Raw genomic sequence first — 18401 nt, forward strand, 5'->3', positions numbered from 1 at the left:
CCTTCAGTGATGACAACTTGTATGTAAATCTAGAATTGTTTACACACAATGCTGGTGCCATGCCACCTCGCTTCCTCCCTCCCTTGGTTCCTGTGGCCAACTGCCAATATGACATGTCTGCCGTTTTTCTCCTGATTCCAGCTAGACTCCTGAAGAACTAAAGAAACCATTCTTAGCCCGTTTTGGTTTTTATGTATAAAACCATAAAATTTACAGTGTCCCTTATATTTTGACCTCAACTAGTTTTTCCAAGTGTTGCCAAAACTACAAAGCAAGAGATAGAACTTCCCCAACATCACAAAGGGATGTCAGACAGGGGTGCTCTCCTCCCCCGCTGACTGGGACTTACCAGGAGAACAATGTGGGAGATGTCATTCTGTGACATCACACCTAACAGGGGAGGTGGAACTTACCAACAGGTGGTGCTGGTGCTGGTGAAAGGCTTCTGGCAGGGCCCACCTCTCTTGTCACACCCTCCTACTTCCCTAGCTTTAGATTTTCAAGTAACAGCAATGACCTAACATCCTGCTAGCTGCACACTGCTTATAAGAGAATATGCAAAGTCCTGAAAGTCACCAAACCCATCCTGAATGGTCTCTATTTGTCACTTGGCTTGATTTTGATGAATTGTAACTTAAAGTCTGCATTAGGAACTCAGTCCTTTCAGTGACAAGAAAAAGTGAGTGGCACACACAGTTCATACATAAATGTAGATGAATAACCAAGCCAGGGGCAGGCAAAGTGTCATGACCTCAAACCCCAACCTCTGCAAATTCTAGGTGACCAGTGTGTGATACCTCCACAGTGTTTGTGCCAGAGAGACCTCCCATCTCTCTCTTCTCAGCATCCACTCATCCCATTGAAAGAGTTCTGCTGGCCCTGTGTAGGGCAGTTCGTAGCTTGACATTTTTCAGTTGGTTCCTGTGTATGTTTGCTATTCTTTTGATAAGCCTGTTTTTTTTCTCCCAGAACTGAGTTATAATGTGGGAATTTGAATGTAACACACCTGCTTAGATGAGGTCCTTGTCAGGTTCTTCAGAGAGCGAGGCTGACTTCAGACCACAGAGAAAGAGTTGCTTCTGACAGTTCAGGGGTCTCAGAGCCATGTGAGGATACCAGTTCCTCTGAGCCCCCCTGAGTACTCCTGGGATCCCACGCAGCACTCAAAACCCCGTCTTTCGTTATTACTGACCTACTCTGTTCATATGAGGTCCAGACAGGCTCTGAGTGCAATTTGCATAGTTCAGCAACTGGAAGTATCAGTTTTGGGCATCAATACCTTCACAATTAGAAGAACACAGAAGTTCTTTAAAGGAAGGCCTAGACACTTCAGCTCCAAGAGCTGAGATGAAACCCCAGGGTGCCTCTTGCTCCTACTGCTTCCTGGTATGGTCAGCAAGGTTGAGCTTTCCCAGACGTGTGCCCTTTTTTCCATCAGCATGGTCCATGGACAGCAGCTACTGGTCCCCATGCTGTCAGGGAGCCATCTGAACTCTATACTTCTGATTTCTGAAACAGCTCCCAGGAGTACATTCTGATCCCAGCTTGAGAGCTGTTTTGGATTTCCTAAGGTGGAAAGAGAACTGGAGTTTACTCATCCAATGCAAGTGTGTGAAACCAGAAGTCTTGCTTCAGCGGGAGGCTCACTAGCACTCAAGGAGGCCTTGCGAGTCCCAAGTGGTCCTCCACTGCCCTCACCCCAGCCAGCTGGATGCCCAAAGGAAGGGCTTTGCAGGAGTTTCTGACTGTCCTCTTCCTCCTTCCAAATATGCAGGAGGATGCCACTGAACAGATTGAAGAGGGAATTCTGGGAAGAGTCACCTGCAGGGCAGTGGGTGAGGTGTAAAATTGACTACAGACAGTATAGTGCCCTCTCACTCAGCAGTCCTTCTCTGGAATACAAACTGCCTATGTTCAGAAAGTCTTTGGTTTTCTGAAAGTAATGGCTGAATAATGCCCAGATGTGAACCACCGTGAATCAGCCAGCTGGCTACTAGCCACTGAACCAGACCCTGAGCACACCCCTTCCTTTCTTCTCCTTGAGAGTCCACCCTTACAGCTACCTCCGGAAGCTTCATCTCCATCCTCACTGGAGAGGCCATCAGTCTGCTGTCTGCGCTGCTACAGTCGGCTCCCACAATGCTCCGAGCCTCCAGTGTTCCCCAGGCTCAGACACAGCCTCTGCTATTTAACCTGAGTCATTTTTCTTAAATGACCATTTTGTTTCTAATCTACCACCTTTTATCTAGAATGCTTTTGTTGCTCTTCTCCCAGGGCCCCATCCTCCCACCTGTATAGCCTTTGCTCTCACCCTGGCCACACCTCTCCCCTCACGGTCTCAGCACCATCCACTCCTTATGACCTGCACAATCCCTAACTGCAGGCTGACTTGGCTATTACGTTTGTCCAATGCAAGCTCCTGCTCCTGACTCTTCACCAAGAGAATGTTCACTCTTCTGGGTTTCAGACTAAAGTGAGACCTTATAGAGGCTTCTTGGATCATCCTCAAAGTCCTAGACACTGTCCCTTCCTAGGTGCTCTACTGGACCCTGTGACCCCACATATCACATAGGTCCCATTAGAATTATCTGCTCTGTCTTTTATCATTATTATTTAGGAATGTGCTGGAATACAAGTAACAGGAGTATACAGTAGTCGATTCTGTACAATTATATGTAATTACACATGCATGTATATCTGTGTATATATGGAGTATCTATTTATAATTAATAATTATATTTATCTTTACATGGAGATGAATATAGGTATGTACACATATATAAATCATAACTTTGCTTTCCTTTTGCAACAGAGTTTCACTGTGTAACTGAGGCTAGCATGTGATATACTATGAAGCCCAGACTGGCCCCACACTCATCATCCTCCTGCCACAGCCTCAAGTTTGGGACTACCGGTGTGCACTAGCGTGCCCAGGTAACACATAGTCATTGGCAGTAGTTCACTCAGGCTCGTATTCAAGCCCTTTGTTGTTGTTTGTTTGTTTGTTTGTTTCTCAGATGATCTTTGCTGTTGGACTTTTCTTCATGAATATTATCATGTTTGTTTGCAAGAAGGTTCCTTCAGCTCCATAAACCACCATATCAGCATCCAAAGTATTAGGAGTGGGGAAAAAACAGCCCACACCAGCCCTCCTCTCATGAGTGAACACTTTCCAGTCAGAAGTAAGGCATGCTCTTGAATGTTTTCCATCAGGCCATGGTTCTGATCTGGGCACTGAGAAATGACAGTGTCCAAGAAAAAACAAAACAAAACAAAACAACAACAAAAAAAAGGCACTGCAACGCAGGAAGGGCTGGAGCAGCATTATGATGCAAGAGGTACTTAGAGGAGGGTAGTGAAGGAAGAAGAGATCACTCAAAGGGTAAACAGAGGCCAGCCATCTTGGATGGAGACCAGTGACTTTCCACATATCAGTGTTAAAATCAGGGCAATGGTGAAAAGAGCTGTATCAGCAGAGTGATGAGACAAATATAATTTACAGAGGGTCAGAGAGCAGACACAGGGATACAGTGGGTATCCAGAACAGGACTGGCAGTGGAACGTTAAGCAACTTATTTTTATATTTTAAGGTTCTCTATTTCGATTATTAAGCAGAATCCCTTGATTGAAATAATATGATTATCTCAATTCCAATGGACAAAACTGGCTAGCCTACAACCTACTTGGAATGAGCTCAGGCAATCATTGGTATAATTTTCTTCTCTATGTTTCAATAAAAATTAGCTGGTTAACCCTATTAATGCTGGAGCCCTGCACAGTGCTGCACTCCTGTAATCCCAGCATGCAGGGAGGCAGAGCCAGGAGACTCTCTGCGATTCTGAGGACAGCCAAGGCTACACAGAGAAACCCTGTCTCAAAATACCAAATGTGTGTGTGTGTGTGTTAGAGACTGGGTTATTCCAATTGGTTCTTTATTCCAATTGGTTTCTCTATTTGATAAGTACACAAGTCAAATCCTTGACTGTGGAAATAAATGAGTCAGGTTCTTCCATTTCTGGTAAGAGGCAGACATAGTTTTATTTAAAATTTCTCATTCCGTTTTACTTAAAGTACTGAGTAATGATCTTTAAACCCCCTTCAAATGTGTAATGTCTTTACTATTTGTTTTACTAAGTAGTTTAGATAACTTAAAACTCAAAAGAAGACATGGAAAATATTGTCCTTTTTCTGTCTTCAGTGCCTCTCCTCTCCAGCCTTTATCCCCACTTCTACTTTTTTGCTTTTTTCCAACATTTGTACACATAGGTGCAAGCAGAACATGTGTGCCTGTGTGTATGTGTCTGTCTGTATGTATGTATGTATGCATGTATGTGTGTGCCTCTGTGTGTGTCTGTGTCTCTGTGTGTGTGGCTCCGTCTGTGTGTCCATATGTGTCTGTATGTGTGTGTTTGTATATGTTTGTGTATGTGTCTATGTGCCTCTATGTGTATGTATGTGTTTGTGTGTATGTCTGTATCTGTGTGCTTCCATGTGTGTCTGTGTGCCTCTGTGTATGTGTCTGTATATGTCTGTATGTGTATGTGTGTCTGTGTGCCTCTGTGTGTGTCTGTGTTCCTGTGTGTGTATGTGTGTATGTGTACCTGTGTGTGTATGTGTGCCTGTGTGTGTATGTATGTGTGTGCCTCTGTGTATATATACATGTGTATCTGTGTGCCTTTCTCTGTGTGTAGCTTTCCTCCAAAGATAAAGTTATGGGTGTTTCCCCCATCATGTGTTTTACGTGCCTTCATGGCCATTTCCTCTTTCACACCACAGCACAGCATTGTGTGCTCTGAGGCACTTAAACACTTTGCCTGTTCCTGGGTGCTTGACATGCTTTTCTATTGTAGCACACCATAATGATTGCACTGCACACAACCTGTTTCATGTGTACAGGTATTTCTCTGGGATGAATTTCCAAAAGTAGACAAATTGGGTAACAGGATAAAGGCATCCATGTCTTCGATGAATGCTATTAAAGTTTCAGTCTTGGGAGCTGGACTTCCTCCACAATGCTCACAGTGAGACACAAAGTGGCTGGCTGGCTGCTAACATTTGCACTTTTGCCATTCTTTGATATGTAAAGTGGTTCTTTGGTTATTTATATTTTATATCCATGTAAATGTTTAGGTGATCTGAAATGCTTTTCCATGACTCTCAGGCCCTGTCTTTTGCCTTTATATCTTCTGGAAGTGTTAAATTGTTGTCTTATTGCTTTCTAGATAAAACAGATATAGATCGTGCTGTTTCCACTGGCACCTTCTCTTTGTTGGGACCCCAAAAGGGGTCCTTCTTTAGGCTTTGTCCCAGACTAAGAGTCTGTGAACACAATACTGTTCTACAACCCTGCACATCTGTATGTGGAGCCCCCAGTCCCTGCTGCCCCGTGGCCCTGTGAACAGCTTTTCCTGCCCTGAGGCCTGCAAGTCAGCGCTCTGTATGCCTTCACACTCTGCAAGCATTAGGCCTGCGGTTTTTTCCTTAGAGTTTTTTTTTTTTTTTTAACTGCCGTACTTTGGAAATAAGTCTCTCATGTGTGATCTGAGTTACAAGCATATTCCAGATAGGCATGTGACCTGGCTTTCTGATTCATTCATGACCCTGAGGCTTGTTGAGGGTCTGTAGCTGTCTTATATGTTTATGGAATATGATCCAGGATGGCAAAACAGGCTTTGATGTCTGAGTGCCATCCTTCCTTTTTGATCCCGTTTTTTTCAAAACTGGTTGTTCGTGCTTATTTCTCCAGATAAATGTAACTAAGATCAGGTTTCCTGACAGGGTTCTAGCTGAGTAGCAGAGTGGTTACTGAGAACGTACAAAGTCCTGGATCCAATCCCCAGTGCTGCTATAGATAAGTTAATTAATCTTATCTTATTCTGCCTAAGTGTAATGCTGCTAGTTACAGGGTTCTACTTATGTTTGGGATGTCATAGTAAAAGTATAAGCTAACTTAGGGAGAAACCATGATATGAAATCTTTCAAACAAAGAACTCAGTAAGTGTAAACCCCACAGTGTGCCCCTTAGAAATGCTATGTAGCCTGGTGAGGTAGATTGATGGGTGAGGGTATGTTTCCTACACTTAAGGATATTCCTCTATACTTTATCTTTGGGTTATAATTTATAAATTATAAATGTATCTTATAAATATAATTATAATATTCTATTCCTTTATCTTTTCTGACTTACTTTTGTCTACACATGAAGGCTGTTTATTCAAGCCTGCTCATTTATAGCCAGCTTTTTAGTCATGAGATGCGGTTTATGGGCTGTATACTGCTCACCCACCATCCCTGTGAGGATGGAGGAGGGTATCCCACCCAGCGCAAGGTGGAGTTCTGTGGTGGTGAGCAAAAGTGAGATGGCATTCCTGAGACAGAGTCTTTCAGTTGTCAGGGGAACATTCCAGAGTGCCAGGAAATTTGAAGCATGGCTGCTGTCCCAGCCAGTGGCAACCAGGAGCCCAAGCTGACTGATTTTGAGGTTAGTTGCTGCCATATTAGAACCTGCCCTACAGAACAGCAGTATAGTACAGTGGCAGAACACCTGCTAGTAGGTAAGAGGCCCTACGCTCCATCCCCACACTATAGATCTGTCTGCCCCACTTACAGTAGCCTCGGTAATTATTTATGCCAGTGTCTTTGTCAGATCCTTGCGGTAATTTCTGCCTTTTAATTTTTGTACTCCATATGTAGCTGTTTATGGCTTAAGTTTTCATCTATGCCTAGAATTTGCTTTAACTGGGTGTGCAAACACAGACGACTGTTGTAGGAAGTCTGCTCGTGAGTCAGGAGGCACGGTCCAGCACATGAAAGTGCCAGAGGGGTGTGGGGCATGGGCACAGGGCCTTTCTTGTGGTTTCTGTGGGAAGCGGAGGCAGGGCAGACAGGCAGGTTTGGGCTTGGCCAGCCTGCGGTGTCAGGAGGCTCCGAGGTTAGAAACCACCATGAGTTATTGGTGTCCTAGCATGCCTGAGAAAGATACAGGGCAGGGGCATCTGTGGCATGTAACAGCCGGTGAAGGCAGGGTGTGAAGTGGAGCCCTGCAGAGGGAGAGCCTCTCTGGATGCCCACACATCACAAATACAGAATACGAAGAACAATGAATGTGTCTCTGTTGTAAATTGAACCCTTAGGCCCAGCCAGGTTGCTTTCTTATTATTTAATGATTTAGGCCTGAATTATTCCGTGTTGTTACAAGAGCAGAAGCTTATTGCTATTGTCTTGTTGTCTGATAGGTATTGTGTAGTAGCTTTTAGCTTTGCTTTCGGTGTTTTGGTTTTGGTTTTGGTTTTTTGTTTGTTTTGGCAGTATTACATATTAAACCTAGGGATTTGGGCATGCTCCGCCAGTACTATGCCTAAGCTAGTGTCCCCAGCTTTTTTTTTTTTTTTTTCTACATGATAGTCTCAGTGAGCTGTCCAAGACTAGCCTTCCCAGGCTGGCCCTGAAAGTGTAATCCTGCTATACTGAGACGAAAGAAAGGAGGGCATGGGGGGTGGGCAGGGGAAGTGAGAGGTGGGGTCTGGGAGGAGAGGAGGGAGAGGAAGTTCTGATCAGGGTGTAAAGTAAATTAATTATCTAATTAATTAGTGAGAAAAAAAGAAAGTGTAATCCTCCTGCCTCAGCCCACCAAGGAGCTCAGATGTCGGGCCTCTACCACTATGTGTCTCTTTTATATACTGCAAGTATTCATTCCTTTTCCTTAACTGGTTTGTTAAAGCCTACTCCCATGCTGCTGTGAAAATAGGATAGATTGTGTCATATATTCCACTTTAATCTGTGAGTAATTTAAATGTCAACACTATGTTTTCTTAGCTTTTGTCTTAAAATATTTTTCTGGTATTTAGAAAACTTACATCTACTGACTAATGACTACTTTTAAGTTTGCTTTATTGTTCTATCTTCTTTATCTTTCCTTTAGCCAATTAAGTTAATTTCCCAGGTTATGCCTCAATAAATGCGCTAGCCTCCTTCTCTCCCAGCTTCTCTCCTCTTTGATTTTAGAAGATGTAAGTTCCAGAAGTCTGGATGGGCTCTTACAAGGGGTCTTCTAGGCTGCATCATGTCATGGTAGAAATGTGTGTGACTGTGTGACTGTGTGTGTGTGTGTAAGACACAGAGACTTTGTAGGTATATATCTGTGCATGTGTGTATTCATCTGTGTGTGTATCCATGCATGTGTATCAGTATGTGTATATCTGTGCATGTGTGTGTTTATCTGTGTGTGTGTGTGTGTGTATGTGTGTGCATGTACACACTCACTCTCTTCTCATAAAGCTACCAGAATTCAGTTGTGGGAGTTTCACTCTAATGTCCTAATATACTTGTCACCAAATACCTTACCTCTGAGACCATTGTCAGATTAAGTTTCTATTCTCTTGGTAGCTTAACATAGACCTTGGACATTAGGTTCATGCACACTTTCATGACGTGGGACCTTGTTCCAGCTCTGCAGGTATAAAGCGCTCCTAGCTCAGACCCATTTCCTTGTTTAATATCATGTAGGTGTGATCCTGTGATATCCTGGGTTTGAATACCGCTTCCAAGAAAAATGTTGCCAGATTGATTTTCCTTTTCAATTAAATGTTTATCTCCAGAACATGGTGATTTTAGAAGAGTAAATTCTGATGTAAATTTATTATCGACTATAATAAAAATAGTCAATATTTAAAAGCTGTTACTTCACTAAATAGAACCAAATTTCATTTTAGTAAATTGACTATTTAAAATTATGTTTGTTTATGTATGTGTGTGTGTTCATGTATGCCATGTGTGTGGATGTTCACAGAGGCCAAAAGAGAGTGTCAAACCCTTTGGAGCTGGAGTTACAGGCAGCTGTGAGCCCCTGGACTTGGGTGCTGGGACTGAGCCCCAGGTCATCTGGAACAGCAACAAGCATTCTTAACCACTAACCCATCTCTCCAGCCTCACGAACTTTGATTTTTAAAGTTCTTTATTCTTTTCTTTTTCTATTCTTTACACATCCTGTTTTTTAACTATACTCATGGGGTTGTCTCTTTACTTGTTTTCTCTCTACCTCAGGGAAACAGTTTGTCACATTATTTATATTCCTATCTCTTTCCCCATTTCATTCTTTTTGTTTAATTTTATCCCTTTATTTTACCAGCTTATGGTTCCAACTCTTCTGCCTGTGGTCTGCTTTTCTTTTCCTCATACTTTAACTTCATTCTGAGACAGCTTTGATTCTTTTTTTTTTTTTCAATGCAGTTTATTCAGGAACCTTGAACAATCATCGGACCCTGGGAAAGCCAGCCCACAGCTTAAATAGCCTCTGGGTAGCCAACCCCAGCATGCCACGTGGGCAATGCAGATAGGTCCACATACATGGAAGCAAGCCAGATCCTCAGCCTTAGCCAAATGTGGAGTTGTTCGTGACAGAGAGCACTCACCATCGGGAAGGTGGAAGGCGGAAACCAGCTCCATCTTTAAGGCACAGCATTCCGCAGCTCTCTACAGTTCCCCCTTTTTGTTTTAGACGCATCAGGCAAGAGTAGAGGTCTGATCTCTGATATTAGAAATAAATTGGGACTTTGTACCGATGTTCATTTAGGTGTCATCCACCCAAAGAGCATCAGACCGTCCGATACCTTTTTCTCAGAGGCGGGACCTGGGGCATCAACCCGCATGCAATCAGACTTGCTCTTCTCTGGGTCCAAAGCAGCTGACCCTGAGTGCAGTGCTTAGCCTCGCATCCTGAGCATAACATTTTAGCTTTTTATGGTAGCCAACCATGCTTGGGGAGACTGTCCTGCTTCAATGGCTGTAAAGGCCTGAATGATCATGGCTGCATTACGCTGTTGTGAGACTCTAATCTTGCATATACACCACAGGCAAACCAAGGAGACCAACACCAGAAGGCCTGCTAACGCTCCCATGCCCGCCCATTCCTTCAGATGATTCATGGCTGCAGCAATCCATGGTGGTAATCCTGTGGCTAGTCCTGCGTCCACTCTGGTAGAATTTACTGTGATAATGGCCACTCTCCCCTGCTCCATCGTAGTATTGAATTCTCCAGTCCAATTACCTAAAATATAGCTAGACAATTGTTTAGACAGATTTGCAGCACAGGAAAAATTCTCATGTTGTATGCTAGTGACTCAAAGTCCAGCATACTTTCATTGACAACCCGGTTGAGCCATTTGCCATAGGGTATCAATTTGCTCCTGCACGAGGTCAATCCTCTGATTGAACACCATCAAGCCTCCTTTTAGTTGAGCATTAATTCGTTTGATTCTTGGTCTATGCTGCCAGGGCCTGGGTCACCTCATGTCCTGCCTGCCTTTCTGCATATATGCATCAGGTAGGGAGACCCACAAACATAAATAAATTAGAAGTTTAATCATATAGCGTAGCTGTAGATTGCACTAAAGATTTTGATGAAAGCAATATAAATCAGACACGAGCAAAAACCTACACTGAATGGTGATAATGGCAATAAGTAATGAGGAAAACTCCAAGTTTTGTCACATGAGTGGATTGGTACCCTGTGAGTGTACAGTCTATAATTTCTTCTGTTTGTTGTCATGACCACCACCCACCCATACCTACATTCAAAGAAGGGGGTCCACATAACATTGGCACCCCCTCCTCTCACCTACATAAAGTTCCACCAAATATATTACCTTTTTTGTGAGTAACCCAGATGGTTTGGGCTAACTGTTCCTACCAACTAATATGGATGTTGTCTTGATTAATAACATTTCCTAAGTGCTTTCCATATGCTGAGTACTTAAAAACGCCATCTCTGTGTGTCCTTAGGCCTTCAAAAGAGTTCTCGTTGGGTGGATTTTACTCACTCAGTTGTACAGAGAAGGAACCCAAGGCTATATAATGTCCCTGTCACTGTTGTGCCCAGTTTGCGAGACCCCAAAAGACCATCGGCCACACCAGGAGTCAGAAATTGTATGCAAAACCAAAGAGCCTTTGAAATATACTTATGGGGTTGTTTGTTTCTTTACTTATTTTCTGAGCTTAAGCTCAGGCTCTCAGCATGAACTGACATAGCAGTCAGAGGCTAGGAGTGCCAAACCTGGAAAGAAGCTAGTTTTTATAGGATTTTTAGCAAGGGAAAAGGGCTTCCAGATGTGGCAGTTACAGGACCAGGTGATGTTTAACAAGAGCAAGCTTGTTACATGGTGATTGGCTAGAGGCAAGCTGTAACTAGCTGGAGTAACTATTTTGGTAACCATAATGATAACATATAATTGTGACCTGTTTTCTGAACAGCTAGTTTCAGAGTTGGCACATTTTGTGGTCATTCACAGAAATGTTGCAGTTTATACAGGAGTTTTTCTGAAGCAGAGGTAAGTTTTAGGTCACGTATAAGATGGAGGCCAGTGACAAAATGGAGTCTGTTATGTTCAAGCTCTTCATCACAGTCACTGAAGAAGGCCTCCAAAGCCTGCGCCCCTGGTATTGGAAATAGCATGATACTATATCAGCATCTCGCTGCTGCAGGATCTTTGATCACACTGTGTTGTTTACTGGAAAAACCTAGTTGTGGTGTGGCTCAGCTCTAGCACACACCTTTAATCCAAGAGCTTTCTGCTTGAATGTTGTAAACAGGATTAAATAAAATTAAACCCTAGGTCAAGAGACGGAGCAAGCAACCAGTTGACAGGGAGTGAACATAGGAAAAAACAGAGAGAGTAAGAACAAATCGGGAGGAGAATAGGGAGACACAGGAAGTAGAAGGGAGGAGCATTCAGTTTGGGGACATGAACGGAGGAGGAAGGTCAACTGTGTGCTTTCTCTGGCTCTCTGAGCCAGCAGGCTTTCACCCTAGGACCTGGCTCCTCAGTCTCCATTGATAAAATGTAACAACTGAGAATATGCTAAGAACAACATCCAGCCCTGGCGCTGCTGGGATGTTCATCATCCCTGTACACAGCTGAGCATGCTGTAGTGCTCATGGGGCTACAGCTGAAGCGCCAGCCAGAGCAAACAGCCCAAGCTGCACCTCTGCACTTCTGTGCAAGGCTGAGCAAACGCCTTACAAACTGAGAGTTCTATTTGTTCTTTTAGCATTTGGTGCTTTGTTCCTCATGACCAAGATGAAATCACCTTGGTTAAGGACAAAGAATGGTTAAGTTCACCTAGGGCCTGGTGGGACTGTGATCTGGAAGATACTGGAGCCGAGCAGTGTTGCAAATATGTACAAAGGTTCTGCCAGATGGCTGTGTTGTGGCCTATTCCTTCCTCTGCTTCTTTCCTGGGAGGTTAACTCACAGGTAAGGGTACAGGAGAAAAGAATAGGGCTCAGACTTCAGGGCTGGGTAGTCCACTGGGCAGTCCTGCCTTTCCTGACAGACATCTCTAGTCCTCCAGCTGCTTCTCGTGGGTGAGACCTTAGGGAATCCATAAGCCTTCAGAAGGGTGATCATTCCAGAATGGCAGTCTCCAAAGTCAGCATGTCCCTGAGTGGCATTGTGTGCCGACAACTGGGAAGTTAGGCCATGCTGTTCCGGAAACCTGACCTGTAAGACCTCTCAGCTCCATTTCAAGTGTCCAAAACCAGTGCTGTGTGGCCTAAATTTCCTCCCTGGCATACCCCTCGCTAAGTGCTACACTTTGATTGTCATTAGAGGCATAATGTTTACAGGTGTGTGTGTGTGTGTGTGTGTGTGTTAAGGAAAGGTGATTCAAGAAGCTGTACTCACATATTTCAGGTCATCAGTTATGGGACTCAAAGTCTACTTTCAGACCCTGCTCATCAACATGCTGATTGGTACCTTCTCTCCAGCAAAGCCAGGATTCCTCCCATTCTGTTATAATCTCCTGTCATTTCTTACCCACAGGCAAGAACTGGGACCTGACAGCTGCTCTAAGCGACTATGAGCAACTCCGACAGGTGCACACAGCCAACCTGCCACATGTGTTCAACGAAGGGAGGTGCGCCAAGCAGCCGGAGCGAGAGCTGCCCCAGCCTGGGCACAAGGTGGAGTGGCCCTGCCTGCAGAGGCAGGACGAAATTGCCCAAGGTACCAGCTGCGGGGCTTGTCCATGTGGTCAGCATCACCAGGCTGAGGCAAACTGAACCCCCCAATGCCTCGCTCCTTGTAGTAGAGTCTGTGACTTCTGCCTTCCCTGGGAAGGAGGGTGTGACTGATGTAATCCATTGGGCAGGCCTGCTTTTCCTCACAGACATCTCTAGTCCTCCAGTTACCTCCAGCTTAGTCTTCAGGTCATTCAGTAGCGTATTCATTCTTCCATGAGTTTCTTCTTCTCTATTGTTCTTTTTCATCATCAGTCTAAAATATACTTGTAGCAGAGGTTATAAAAGGAAACTTGAAAGGCTTATTTTGATCTCATCTCCTAGCTCTCACTATCATCCAAGTCTACTTTCTTCTCCTATGTTTGTTCAAAGGTGCAAAGGTCAGGAAGACATGTTGCTTACAATTTGCTTACTTTCCTGAGCAGTAAACACAACTCTTGGTTGCTACGTTTTGTTACATCGTATATTTAGACCGTGTGTGCAAATGGCTATCCTAGTTTTTCTTGAATTTTTGTTGCCAGCTGGTTGTCAGTGCCCCACCCACACACACACACACACACATCCATGATAAATGTTGTTGTCCAGAGGCTGAGCGCATTAGCTGCTCTTCCAGAGGACTTGAGCTAGATTCCCAGAAACCCCCCTGGCAACTGACAACAGTCTGTTACTCCAGAAGATCTGATGCACTAGTATGGCCTGGTAGAGCACCAGGCTCTCGGGTGTTACACATACACACATTCAGGTAAAACACTCACACACAGGAGGAAATGAAAATAAATAAATATTTTTAAATGCTTAGTCCTATATATCCCATGTTGGTGCTCCGATCCCTGCAGGCTGGTGCCATGCAGTGGTCTTGCAGTGATTTCCTATAAACATCTTCCTGAGTGTGTTTCTGCTCAAACCCAGTGCTTCCCTCTGCTCCTGCCATCTCTGTGTGTTGTTGCTATGGCTTTTCCTTGTTGTGTAGTTTGAAGGGTGAAAACCACAATCTTGTTTTAACTTCCACCTTGCCTGTTAGTTGGCCTTCTCCTCTGCTACATGACTTTTTCCTCGTGTGGTTCATTTTTCCATCAGTTGGTATGCTTTTCCCTATCAACTTGTAGCTTTCTCTATGAGGATTCTACCCATGCCCGTGTGTATTTGCCACTGTGTCATTTGCCTGATGACTTTGTGTTCAAAAGAGTTCTTTCTACAGAAATGTTACCATTATTCATGGCCCAGCCTATGAGTTCTGCTCTGGATTTAGAAACAAAATGCATGGGTAATAAACCTTTTTCCAGCTCGGTGGCACACGCCTAATCCCAGCACTCAGGGAGGTGGGGGCAAGAAGATCTCTGTGAGTTCAAGGCCAGCCTGGTCTACAAAGGACAATCAAGGCTATACAGAGAAACCCTGTCTTGAAAAACCAAAAAGTAAAAATAAAATAAAATAAAATAAAGTGTTTTCCCATGATCTGTCAATTTAGTCCTCAGGTGTTTCTATCCACTAGCAATCCTTATAAACAATAACAAAGTCTCTAGGCTGCTGTCTTCTGAATAGAGTGCTTCCTCCCTGCACATTGATCAGGTCACCTTTCCCCTTCCCCTCCTGACTAAATGCTAGCTGGGCCATATTTTAAAGTCCCAGCCCTCCCAGGATCTGTTTGTGAACCCTGTCTGTCTAGCATGCAGCTGTCTGGCTGATCCCCTTGAGTCTGTAGGTTTCCTATCATTACTCTCTTAGTGCCAACTCCGCCTTTCCACAAGTTTTCGTAGCTGTGATGTAACTATGCATGTAAGCCTTACTGCGCTTCTAATTGTAATTGAGGGGGGTCCTGTTCTTTTCAAGTTGCCGAGTTTCTTGCACCCAATACTGTTGCTCTTCTCATATTTGGATTCTACTAAGGCTAGACATAGGAGAAAGCAAGTCATTCTGTACTTACCTGCTTTCCAGGCATCCACATAAGTACATTGACTTCTTAGTACTAGTAGTTCTGAGAGGATGACCTGGGTTATCATCACAGAGAAATCACACCACCTAAGAGCATTCGATATCTTGTTTGCAATTAGATATAATGATTTCTTTTTTATTTGAAAATTTTATTTAAAGTATAATTATATCATTTCCCTCCTTCATCTAACCCCTCCCATTCCTCTTTTCATTTCTCTTAAGTCCATAGCCTCTTTTTCTTTAATTATTATTATTGTATACATGCTGCATGCATACACACACAAATACATAAACACAACCTGCTGAGTCTATTTACCATGTATATGATTTATGATTTCAGGGCTGACTACTTAGTTTTGGATAACCCTATTTAGGGGGCTTATTTCTGGGGAAGAATATTTCTCCTGTTCTCAGCATTGAATATGGTGTGTGTGTGTGTGTGTGTTTGTATATGTATTATTGGGCCTCATCTATGCTAGAATTACAGCCCCAATTCTAAGAGTGATTCTTGAAGACAATTTACCATTAATTTTATCACTCAAAGGAACCTTTTTCTTAAGTAGAGACTTTATTCCATTGAGTTTACTTTATCTCGTGTCTATAGCTATACTGTGTACAGTGTATACTGTATGTACACTGTAACTGTATAAAATAGAAATAGTGAATGTTGCGTGCTCTATTTGTCAAGCTCGTGTGTATTTCTTTCCTTCTCTGTCTGATTAGGCTCTTTCCCCCTACTATTTAAAGTTTCTATGTTCCACTCTTACTCATCTGTCAGTTCCTACTGTCCTTTTAAAGCCTGTGTTTAGGTTTTCTCTCTAAAACCTTCTAAGCACTGTCTCACCCTGAGAACTATGTGTCACATGCCTCTAACCCCCCCTACTGCCAGGCCCTCCATTACATTTTCACTCTTTTCATTACCTGTTTTTATTTAGGCAAAAGTCAGCCTCTTTCTTTGTTCATATTTAAAGTCATGTGCTCAAAACATTTTGCAAATGACAAACCATAATATCAACAGTAACCCCATAAGATCATAAGAAAGCCAAAAGAATCTTAACCTCGTAACAATGCCATAACATATGTATGGCTTAGGATTTGGCAACAGATCTGCACTACCAGTCACATGACAGTGCAGCACACCACCTAGTGTAAAAAAGGATTGGTAATAAAAAAATTGATGTCCCAGTGAATATCATCAAGTACGCCTTTGCATATCTTCCATACTCTGCTTTTTATTGTTATTTTAATGGCAAAATGCTTTACTGTACGAGTGCCAGGTTATACTAGCTGCCCCTTCAACACTTACCTCCCCTCTCAGTAGCATAAAGAGGCCACATTGAAAGCCTGGGCAGGACTACTCAGGTCTGTGTGAAGTCACACAGGGAGATATTTCTCAGAAGGCACCATTAAGAGACATGTGGCTACATTCATTTCCCTCTTGCAAAAGGAGCATTTTCTCAAATACTGCCTTCAAATCTTACTTTTGCCAAGAACCTCTCAAGCCTTTGGTACCTGAAAAGGTTTCCATGACCTTCTGAAATTTTTTCAGTGGAACAAAACTCCCCAGTTCACATTCATTTCCTTGAACTCTTTATAACCTTCCTCCATTGTCTTCTTGAAGCTCCTCTTCATATCTTCTAAAAGACATGATTGCCTTGGCATTCTAACCTATTTCTTTTTTTTTTTCCTGGGCTTTCATTGTGAGTCAACACTTACATTTTCATCCCAAATTATTTCTTAGTATTATTACTATCTCAGACTCCAATTTTCTCTGTATTTCTCTGAACATTTGCTAGGCTCATTTGTAAACTCAGTCCATTCGACCTGATTCCTGTGACATAAGAACTTCGTTTACTTTCTTATATATGCCTGTCTTTCTCATATGCTCCCTCAGTTTCCCTGTGAGCACCTAGTGCTGTGATTATCAGCACCTCAGACTGGAATGCACCAGACCAAAGGCCAGCAGCATGGACTCTAGCCGGTCCTCCAGTTGACTGTGAAAGGGCTACAAGCTGACCAGTCTTGAGAGTTTTGTCTCTGTGTTTGACACATAATAGTTGTACATATTCATGGGGTGCTGTAGAATTTCAATGTATATTGGCAATGTGTAATAACTTGATGAGGGCTAGTACATCTATCATCTCATACATTTATTATTATTTCTGCTCAATACAATCAAAATGTTTTCTTCTGGTGACTAAAAAAATACAGTAAATTGTGAACTGTGGTCACTGCTGTGCTAGGAAACATTAAGGTTTACTCCGTCTGTCCAAGTGCAGTTTTGTGTCCAGTCACCAGCCTCAGTTTCCTCTGTCCCTCCCACACCCATTCTTTGCTCACCACTCCCCCACTCTAGCTCTGCATAATCACATGTGGGATGTGCCTGGCTTAGTTCACCTAGCATTCATTCCTCAAGTTCATCCATATTGCCATAAATGACACAGTTGCATTCTTGAAATGAATAAGTACTATCCCCTTCTATACACGTGTTCATTTTTCTTTCTCCATTCTGCTGACAGATGCTTGTGTTGGTCCTGTTTCTTAACAGTTGCAGAGAATGCTGTAGAGCATGTGGGAGAACAGATACCTCACAGAGAGTTTCTCTTCTTATGGAGATTCATCCAATATTAGGATTACTGAGCGTTCAGTGATTTAACGCAGGCTTAACCCTTCTCCTTCCCTCAGGGAAACTTTGAGAACCACTTTATAGCAATTGCTTGTTTCCAATGGCTAAACCCATTGTGGCCGTTGCCCAGCTATTGGCATGTTGAAGAAAGGAGGGAAAGGAGTGTCAAGGATTTGAGCTGAGTGCAGGAAGCAATGGGGGCATCTCTGAGTGACGGACAAGCCAGACCTCATGTTCCATCTTTCTTGTTCCTGGTGGCCTCTGTGGTTTCATTTCTCTCTCTGCCTTTCCTCAAAATATAAAATAAGCTAATCATATTGTGTCAGAATGAAATGGAAGTGGATTGGAGCCACTCATTCTGAAATATGCTATCTCTATACCTTTCCGTTCATGAGGTCATCAAGGCAAGCCTCTGCTTGCCAGTCAGTTTTGACAAAATTGCATTAATGCCATTTCTGGCCACTGATATTACAGATGAGGCTCTGTAGGAAGTCCTGCTCCGATGAAGGCAGTGGTTGCTATTTTCCTTGCACCAGGGATACTAGCCTGAAATGAGGTGAACAAACTTCTGACCCTTGTGCATACACTCAGGAATTTGACACAGGGTTTTGACCATAGTCACACCCAAATACTTAGGGTCCTTTTTCCCTGGGCTGAGTAAGGACTTCCGCTGTAAGAAGCTCCATGCCACAAACACGGACGCTGCGGTGACTATTCCCACATCACACACTCCAGAATTGTTTAGGGCCAACACACACCTGCCTGGCTCTATTAAAAAAAAAAAAAAAAAAAAAAAAACACTTCTGATTTTTGTTAATGTTACCCATT

The 18401-nt window shown here is 43.2% G+C and overlaps 1 protein-coding gene across 9 annotated transcripts in view; it reads left to right on the forward strand.

Annotated features, from left to right (window-relative positions):
- The window catches only part of Otud7a (OTU deubiquitinase 7A), a 313145-nt gene that overhangs the window by 234698 nt on the left and 60046 nt on the right, over positions 1 to 18401 (forward strand). For all 9 annotated transcript variants that reach the window (XM_060367259.1, XM_060367261.1, XM_060367260.1 and 6 more), the window contains one exon: positions 12819 to 13001. In XM_060367259.1, the coding sequence (XP_060223242.1) occupies positions 12819 to 13001 (183 nt within the window). The remainder of the gene's footprint in view (positions 1 to 12818; positions 13002 to 18401) is intronic.

The sequence above is a fragment of the Meriones unguiculatus genome, chromosome 14, assembly GCF_030254825.1.
Source record: "Meriones unguiculatus strain TT.TT164.6M chromosome 14, Bangor_MerUng_6.1, whole genome shotgun sequence".
NCBI lineage: Eukaryota > Metazoa > Chordata > Mammalia > Rodentia > Muridae > Meriones > Meriones unguiculatus.